Genomic DNA, 9,613 nt, shown 5'->3' on the forward strand with positions numbered 1-9,613 from the left:
CTTTTTTTATTTGGATGTGGGGTTTTACAGCTGGTGGGGAGAAAAATGGAAGACACTGAAGGGACTGTAAATACCTGGGCAGACAGGTGAAAAAAATAGGGAATGAAGTAGATTAATACAGAGTGGCATTTTGTGGTATTCCAGTCTAGATTTAGCTAAGTGTAGTGACAATGACATTTACTTTGATCCATTCTTACAAACAGTTTTGACTTTATAAATGTTTTTGAGTCGACATTGGGTTAAACTTCCCTTAATAAAGTGCTAACTCATAATTCAACAGATCCAGATAAAGAGACACTAAGGGCTTTTCTTCACTACATTGCTCGGTTGATGTAAGGTATACTGGTGACATTACATAAATAACATAACTTAAATTGACGTACCCTACATCAACTTGCCACCGTGTCCTCACTACGCTATGTTGATGGGAGACGCTCTCATATCAACATAGCTTCCATCTCTCATTTCATTGTATTACAGGAATTGACGGGAGAGCACTCTCCCATTGACTGAGCATGTTTTCACCAGACCCGCTAAATTGATTCCACTGTATTGATAGCTGCTGTGCTGATTTAGCGCCATAGTGAAAACAAGCCCTGAGTAAATGCTTAGCCTCCAAATTTTTCTTAACTTGCAATTCACTCTTAATCACCATAATAAAAAGCAAGAAAAATAGAGTTAGCACGTATGCAATGATAGTGGACAGTAGTTGTCCACAATACACATTTCTGTAAGGCCTTCGAGAACGTGAATGTGTTTTTTATATTCAGTCACACATCACCGAGAACAGGACTCTCTAATATTAGATGTATTTAAGCAGAACAACACATAATTTTGACAGTATTCTCAGAAGGCTTCACAGCAGCATTTGGTGATGAGAGATATCTGTCACATCTTTCTTTGTCTGTTTTTTTAAGGAGATGCCAATTGGTTAGAGATATGGAAGTGCTGGATGAAGGTCCTGAGAGAGAGATGGGTTGTTATAGTCAGGATTTGTGGAAGGTATAGAATGCACCCTGTACATTGCAACCTAGAGAAAAGGTTCATGTTAAAAATTACAGAACTTTAAAAAAACAAAACAAAACAAACAAACAAAAAAATCGTCTGGTGTTGCTTCAAGTTTAAAAAAATGCACAACCTGCATCCAAAAATATGAATGACCTTGGCTTACACACTCTGCAGCCCTGGCTAAACCTTAGACACTCTTAGACACTAAATTCTTAGACACTCTGCAACTCAGACACTATAGCGATGAAGGACCATGTAGATGGATGTAGAGAAATCCCATTGAAATAAGTGGAGTTTTATGGGTGTGGAATTTGGCCCTTAGTGTGTAGTACGGATCCAGTGTACATCTTTAATCCTAGTAAGACTGTTGCATCCAATTTGAAAAAATGCTTTTTCCCCCAGCTCAGATTACCATTCTGTAGAGAATGGATTGAGTGATTCTTTGGCATTGTTTGCAGCAAAGACACATTATATAAATGGAAAAGGAGGGGGCTGAGGTGGGTTTTGGTCTTGGAAGAGGTAAACAAAACCTGAAATCATCTGTTTTGCAAATGTTAGCCTGGTAGCACTCCAGAGAAAAACTATATCCGCAGTTGCTTTCAGACAGCAGTGTTCAGGCTTCCTGGATGCCTATTGGATCTCTTGTGTGTTGTGTTATGCATTGACCAGGTTACTCAGCCTATATGTTTTTCATTTTGAACCACAGAAGATAGGGAGAAAGTAGATATTCCGCCATCAAGAAATCATCGTGCAATTGTGTTAACCTTGCACGGCATTATCAGAAGTGCAATTCACCAAACACATTTACTCTAGCTTCTACAGAGAGAAGGGACTGTCTTCAGTTTGGAGTGTATTTATTTAAAAGAATTTCCACACCAGCTCATCATGACTAACATTCCGTGCAATCATGTTCCTATCTGTCATTCTCAGATGTGATTTATGTGCAGCTGCAAGAAGAAACTCATTCATTCATAGCCAGGCACCTGACAGTGCAGAGCGGAGGCCATTTATGTTAAAGGGCATTGTTCTAATAAGTGAATTATGCAGAATACAGATCTGCTTCTGATTGCTGCGTTCTTTGAGCAATAGCAATCGTGGAGGTTGAAAGCCTGCAGAGAATTCTGGCAGCCGGGACAAGAGAAACCTGCAAAAAACAAAATTTTGGGACGGTTCATTGGGATCTGCAAGGTTATTATTGAAAAGAGAAAAATCTTTGTGCCAGCAGGGAAATTTCGAGAGGGGTTGAAAATGACAAAGCTTTTTTTTTTTTTTTTTTTTGTGGAATATATTTTTCTACCTCTGTTAATATGGCAAATGTCTCCATTACAAAATTGTTTCACAGCTCAAGAGTCATGAAACTTTCATTATATTTTCCCTTCCCATATTAAACCTTGAAACCTTGTGAAAAAATGTGAGTGGCACAAGGGAGCACAAAATTGAGATCAAAATTAGAAGCTGTGATCTCTGCCTCCCATTGCCCAAGGTATCTATGTAGTCGTGTAAAAGTGCTATAAAATCCCACTGACTCAGAGGAATAGGATCATTCATTTTGCTACACGTTTGTGCACTCTGTCTTGAAAAGGAGAAAGTAGGGTACAGTGCTAATCTGAATTTTCCATTGACTAAGATAACATCTTCATTCCGGTCAGCAGCATGGACCAGAAAGAACTGTGGAATGACATGCAACAGTTCAGTGTGTGTAAAATGTCCCAAAATGGCATGAAGTGTGTGATGGTTATCAGAGTGCCCAGGACTGTGAATCATCTTGTTAGACTCCCTCATGATGAAAATGGGAGAGGGGTTCTTGTGCTTAACAGGGTGTCAGCCTGTTAGCCACTCAAGCACTCCCCTCTGGGCGTTGCTAGTCCTTATTTTCCCTTGCAGTTTAACAATAATTGTACCTCAGTTCCAGCTGGCATTAAGGGATTCTTGGGTCACACCTCCCCGCTTCTGTTGATGAATATTGGGCCAATAAATACTCAGAATATTGGGCTGCCTTTAACTTTTCATATGTTCCTCTCCGATGCCAAGTGGCCTGTACAAGGGTAGTTGTGGCTAGTAACATTAACTCCCACAATGCTTAGTGGGCATAGTCAGTTGTTGTAGGGCTCCAGAGGCCTTCTATTCCCGCCCCCTCCATGGGCGCATCTCTCTACGTCCTTCGCTCTTGTACAAAAAACCTTCCCGTTTTCTTGATTTGGGGTTTGATGAATATGGTTCGTTGTCTGCTTCCTGTTCAATATCAGAATCCTTTGGGTTTTGCTTGGAAGGAGAACTGTCACAGGTAAGGGGAAAGGCTTCTCCTTCTCCTGCACCTTGAGACGCAAAACTATCATCTGCTGAAAAAGAGAGAGAATCCACCTTTCCTTCCTCAGTGTTCACTCTGGGGGACTCCGAGACATATTCCTTCTTTCCTACAGGTCACAAGATTAACAGATTTGGGCAGTGAGAACATATCATTACCAACCAGCACATCAGCTGGTAAATTCTCAAAAACTCCCACTTTTAGTTACCCCTTAAACCTTCCATTCCAATTCAATGCATGCTAAAGGTTTACCTTTTAATCTGACGTAACAATAGCAGGTTCACTTCTTCCCCAGAGAGCACATTGCTTTCCTGAATCACATCTCTCCTGACTCAGGAGATCTGAGCACCAGTGTTTTGCCAGCCTTGGCAGACTTTACCATTTACTTTGGCCATTTTTATGAGCTCTTTTTCCACCTTCGGGAGGTCAGACCTGACAAAGTTAACGAGAGCTCCCGCTGCCACCACTGAAGTTTCTGACTCCAGGGTAGATGTATTAACTTGAACAGATCGGGGAGTGACCTGGGAACTGTCATTCTTAGGACACTCCCTTTTCATGTGATCAGGGGAAGCACACGTGTAGTGCTTTGTGGGGCCATCTTCTTGGACGGAGGCTCTCGAAGGAGACTGGTACGCGGGTGGGGTGGATTTTACTCCACAACCCCTTCCTTATTCCTAGGGACAAACCCGGGACCCACCCTTCTCTTCGTGCCTGCACTTCTTGCATAGTCTTGCTTGTATGTATGTCCAGCTGTTTCTGCAGCTGCTTCTGCTGATACAGGAGTTTTCTCCCACACAGCCATTCACGCTTCTTCAGCGCAAACCTCAAAGAACTGCTAGTGAGCTATTAAATCCGTCCATTTGTCACAGGTGTTTGCCCCTTTACTCTTTTTCAAATAATCTGCTATTTTATGCACATGCTCCCCATGACATAATTTATCAATCATTTTACGGTTCCTGAATTTGAGGTGATAAGTCTCTGTTTCCGTTAAAAAGGTTTCAAATTACACCAGTTTAAAAACATACCATTTAATAGCTTCACTTACATCCATATCATTCAACACTTGTAATGCTTGGAGCGCACAACAGTCATTCTCTGGTCCTCCGATGTTCTATACACTGCAGGTCCTTTACAAGATGGTCAAATATTCCTCAGTGCAACAAGTTTTCTTGTAATTAGGTCACAACTTGCCCCAGCTGTGTGACCCTGGGAGAGGCTCGCTTGCTGGCTTTTGTATCCAAATCTCCAGTGTCCTGTGTATGTGCTCAGTCTTCACGTGTTTCTGCTCCTCCACCTCCCATGATTTCCTGATGTGCAGCTTCCTGGGCTATTCTCTCTCCGACTCTCACTCTTTGGATCTCTGCAGCTTCTCACCTCTGGCGCTCTTGTTCCTTTTCTGCTATCAGCTCCGTCCTGGTGAGCTCCAACTTCGTGGCTGTTTTGTTGGGGGGTATGTCAGGTTGTTTTTGCCCCTTTGCTCTCAGGCCCTTTCGGTGGATCCCTCTGATCTTTTGGCCATCCATCCTGCTTGCTCATTTTATTTTTTATTTTGTTCTATTTCCCTTACCTGAAATGAACAGAAAATAACAAACTCTTCTTTGTCTATTCCCAGTCTTCTCACTTGTGAACGACTTAGAATCTAGTTTATAAGTGCTTGTATTGTGATCTTTAGCTAACCAACAGGCTGTGTGTCAGTCCTGCCGACTGCACCACTGTGATGGATCTGGGGTACCCAGGACTGAATGTCACCTTCTTACATCCCTGCCTCCATCATTAGGGAGTCTTGTGCTTACCTGGGTGTCAGCTTCCAGTACCACGAGCCTGTTAGCCACCCAAGCATTCTCCTCTGAGCTCTGCCAGCCCTTACTTTGCCTTGCAGGTTAACAATAGGGCACCCAAGTCCCTTTGAAACCTTCCCCTGTAGTGTGTTCAGTCCGTTCTCCACCGAATGCTCACAGTAATACTGGGTCTGCTGCCTCAAAGGGAACAGCGCACACCAGCTTGTACGATTCAGCACCTTGCTTAATATCACAGCACTGGGGTGTATTTAGAGTGAAAACCAGAGTACGTCTATTATCAGAGTCCAGAATCAAACGATAGAAAGTTTGAGTAAAACAAAATCATAATGCGTTTTCTAGAGCCTACAATTTAACCGCCTAGCTAAAGAAATTTCTCACCTCCAGAGTCCTCTGCAGCGTTTCAACTCCTGTCGGCTGAGATTGCGTTTTCATGAATGTAAACACTGCCTGCTTACTTGTTAGGTGCATAAAATGTTATCTCTACACGACTGGCCCGGTGTCTAGGACCCTGCACTAGGAACCAGCAGACCTGGAGTCTGTTGCTGACTCTGCCATTGACTTGTGTGATCTGCAAAAGAACTAATTTACAAAACATTGGGCCTTGTAGCTGTTTTTACTATGTTATGCTGTTTAAAAGACTTACGTTTTTTAGGGGGGAAAAATCCTGTTTTACTTTAGAATTGCAAAATCAGGGAAGCCTCGATTTGACAGGAGGGGAGGGGAAGTGAGGAAGGTCTCGGAGGAAGTGTATTTTGAGTTCTTGCACCCGAACTGATAAATACTTCCTTTTTCCCCAAGTCCTGGTTAAAAAGTATTGTCATGTTGCTCACCCTTTGGACTGGCACTTGGGAAGTCGGAGCTTTAGTTCCAGACTCTGATGCACACTTATTTGTCCTTGGGCATGTTGCTTAAGGCCTGATTGAAAGCCCATTTAGATAAAGGGAAAGACACCCACTGACTTCAGAGATGCAGTTAGCCCTGTAACGATGACAGGCCTAAATGCACAGATAGGCATTGGCATTCTAAACGAATGTTAACACAAAAAAATCATTTCTTTTAAACAGTCTGATTAAAAATCCTATTGCCCCTCAATCAATTGCTCAAATTTCACTCTTCTTGTGAGATCCCTAGCTGGGCAGTTGCTGTGGTCTTCAAAAGTAAACAAAACCTGAATTACTAATGTGGGGAAAAAAAAATCGACTAGTGAACGACCCCACCTTTTTTATTGGGGGAGGAAGGGGCTTTTTTTTTTTTTTTTTTTTTTTTTTTTTTGGTGGCCTTTGTCTGTTCATTCAAAAGTAGCACAAGCCCAATGTTTTTCCCCTTTGCAGGTCAAGTATAATCTCTCTGTGCCTCCACTTCCCTTAATGGGGTAATGATACTTACCCACATTCACAAAGTGCTCAGAGATCCATTAATAAAATGTGCTATAGAAGCTAATAATTCTGATTGGGGTTTTTTTTATTATTATTATTTTCAAACTTTTGTAAAGATAAGCTTTGCCCAACCAAGGGAGATTTCTGCTTCTGTCCCCGTGTTGTTCTGTTTAATGAGGCATCCTGACTTTTGAGAGGATTCCAACTGGCTACCATACCGCAGCACTGTCTCTCATTAGGTGGGTCATTTTTAGGCACTGGATTGAATTTACTTCCATCCCAGGGAGACCTGGTGGTGGTCTGCTTTTACACACTACAATTTACAGAGCTAGCACCAAAGTACTGAGCTGGAGTTTTAATGGAAGGAACCCCCCTAAGCGGGTTTACATTGTTTCCACACTATTTGGAGTTTCCTGCTCTGCTGGCTTTTATTTTGTCCCATGTGTGAAAGGGTAGAGAGAAGAATCTATAGGAAAGAACAGAGGAGAAAGTAAGGATTTCAGCCTGAGAGTGACAGAAAGCAGGCTCGAAAGAATTAAAGGTTGTATCCGGCACTGGTGGAGGTGATAGAAAAAATGCTCCTAAATCCTCAGGGCAATTAAACAAGACAGATATTATTTTAATGCTACTTGTAACTTAAGTTTCTTAGCAAAGTATTTTTTTTCCTGCCTTGATTCCTTCCCCGCTGTTTGAAAGGGCGTGTTTTTCTTCCTGAGCTCTTGCCAGACATTGCTGTCCTGCTGGTGTGGACTGGATCAACTGAATTCAGTGGTCATTTAATAAAACCTTGGATGACTCTTCTCCTATGTTGTCTTGGGGGAAATCCCCCTCCAGATTCACAAGCAGGATTTTGGAGCAGTTAAAGAGTCTGCTCCCAGAGAATCCTTCCTGGATTTTCAAGAAGCCTAGTGCATGCTGGGACAGGCTTTCAGTTGTTCAGTGAATGCTGTGTGGGTAAGTGTACAGAGCAGACATGATTAGCAAAGCTAGCTTGTTTGTACATCATGGCGGAGCTTCCAGTTGCAGGGGTCAACGCCCTCAATCTAACGGAGTGACCACAATTAGTTTAAAACGAGCAACCTTAGTCAAACCCTGTTCACACAGCAGAAAGCAATGCTGGATGCGGAAATAGGGAAGGAGTTTCGTGATCAGAAATGCTTGTGACTGGGTTCCAGAAAGTCACTGTCATTACGTTGCCAGTTTAAGTCCCACAATGGTAACTTGAACTGGTGGCAATGAGAGCGGAAGGCCTGTGGGCTGAAGTTAAGACAATCACGCTGGCTTTCTGCCCTTCATCTGGGAGCCACCACCTAGCATTTCTTCAGCTGTGACTGAGGAGGTAGTTTTCTGCGGAGACTGAATGTAGTACTTTCACAATTCTGTATATTTATCCTACTTCAACTGCTGATTGAGGACTTCCACTTACCAGTGCTGTGTGCCAAGGACGAGACCTGTGCCCAAGTGCTCGGAAATACCAGAGTTTGAATAGTCAGCAAATTGAAGTGCGTGCAAGTGTGTGATCATATGCCTGAGCCATTGCAAGGTTGGGTATTTGGGGTCTTAGATGGTTTCTCAGAGTTTGGAATATAACTACTCCCAAATGCTGTGAATGAAAGATGTATACACTAGATCTGTCAATGTGCAAAATCTTTTTTTTTTTTTTAAATAGGAATTATCCTGTCATGCATTCATTATAAATGACTAACAGCTGGAACACTTATTAGGTTTTAGAAAATGGAGATTAGAAAGTTGGGAGCAGATGATGTATGGTGAATTACTTTGAAGATGAAATAAGCAATATAAATGCAAAGTGCTATTCCAGCACTAACTGATCCATACCACTTCCCTGATCAATAGATACATATTATTATCTCATTGTACAGATGGGGAAGTCGGTGCTGCTAGAGAAGCTGCTGGTAGATCTGGCAGAGTGACAAATACACTTGATCACCGGTAACAGAGTCACGTGCCCCATTGAAAGGCATCTGGTAAACTCTAGCCTAATTTGGCCCTGCTCTTTTCTGTTTTTAAACAGATGGATCTCTCCGTGGAAACGCTCTATAGCTTCATGCAGGAGCGCCAGAAAAGGTACGCCAAGTATGCAGAGCAGATCCAGAAGGTCAATGAGATGTCTGCCATCCTGCGCCGCATACAGATGGGCATCGACCAGACAGTCCCTCTCATGGAGAAGCTGAACAGCATGCTACCCGAAAGTGAGAGGCTGGAGCCCTTCAGCATGAAACCTGACCGGGAGCTCAAGTTCTAGTCGCTCCAAACTCCCTTTCCTCACCTTCTCTTTCAAACATTCAGCACAAGGACATGCTCCCAGCACGCCTGGTTGGCAGTCATTTGGAACAGACAGCTTTGCTGCCCTGACTTCTTGCCAGGCTTTAAGAGGAAGAGCTGTCTCAGCTGCCAGAACTGTGAACTGAAACGGTACAGCCAGGAATAAAGAGCTCCCTATTCTGATTGTTTGGAGAAGAAAATTTACCCTTCCCGTATCCCCATAGCACCACCATCTGTACTGAAACATGGGCTTCATTCCTCTAACTAGATTCAGCCTCGAGGAGGGGCGATTCCTCCATCTGAGCTTTCAAAGGGGTACTGGGTGTAATAAACCCTCTAATGTACTTTCCGTGCCGCTGGAGATGTGGACAATTAGATGGCTGACAGTTATTTACAAGATTCCCCAGCCGTGGAAATAAGTGTGTTTTATAGATGAATGTGTGGAGCCAAGAAGAGGCTCATTAAATCTGCCTGTCGATGTAATTAACATGGTTTGCGTGGCAAGGAAGTTTCCCTTTTGGTTCTAGTCAGCATCTCTTGCCTTGAGGCTCCTATTTTTATGGGCTTACTAATTTATGGGGGCTGTAAATGAATAACTGTTCTAGTTCCGAGTGTCTGTGTCATTATTGTTATAAAGGCCCTATTTTAACCCCCCACGCAGTGAGAATAATTCGGGACCATCACCCCAACCTCGTGCCCCGGAGCAATTCTATTGAAACCTTGGTGGCTGCTTTTTTTTTTTTTTTTTGGCATCAGGAGATGAATGCGAGGTGATGGGGGCCTTTAGCGGGCTGGTCAGATTGTTGGCAGCTGCCTTTAACTGGAAGGCTGTAGTTGTG

The 9,613-nt window shown here is 43.0% G+C and overlaps 1 protein-coding gene across 3 annotated transcripts in view; it reads left to right on the forward strand.

Moving 5' to 3' along the window:
• The window catches only part of BORCS5 (BLOC-1 related complex subunit 5), an 81,489-nt gene extending 72,109 nt beyond the window's left edge, over window positions 1-9,380 (forward strand). For all 3 annotated transcript variants that reach the window (XM_067531055.1, XM_067531054.1, XM_067531056.1), the window contains exon 4: window positions 8,524-9,380. In XM_067531055.1, the coding sequence (XP_067387156.1) occupies window positions 8,524-8,754 (231 nt within the window). In that variant the 3' untranslated portion in view covers window positions 8,755-9,380. The remainder of the gene's footprint in view (window positions 1-8,523) is intronic.
• Window positions 9,381-9,613: the final 233 nt, after the last annotated feature.

The sequence above is a fragment of the Emydura macquarii genome, unplaced genomic scaffold (assembly GCF_026122565.2).
Source record: "Emydura macquarii macquarii isolate MOO-44397 ecotype Brisbane River unplaced genomic scaffold, CSIRO-AGI_Emac_v2 contig_3122, whole genome shotgun sequence".
Classification (NCBI taxonomy): Eukaryota; Metazoa; Chordata; order Testudines; family Chelidae; genus Emydura; species Emydura macquarii.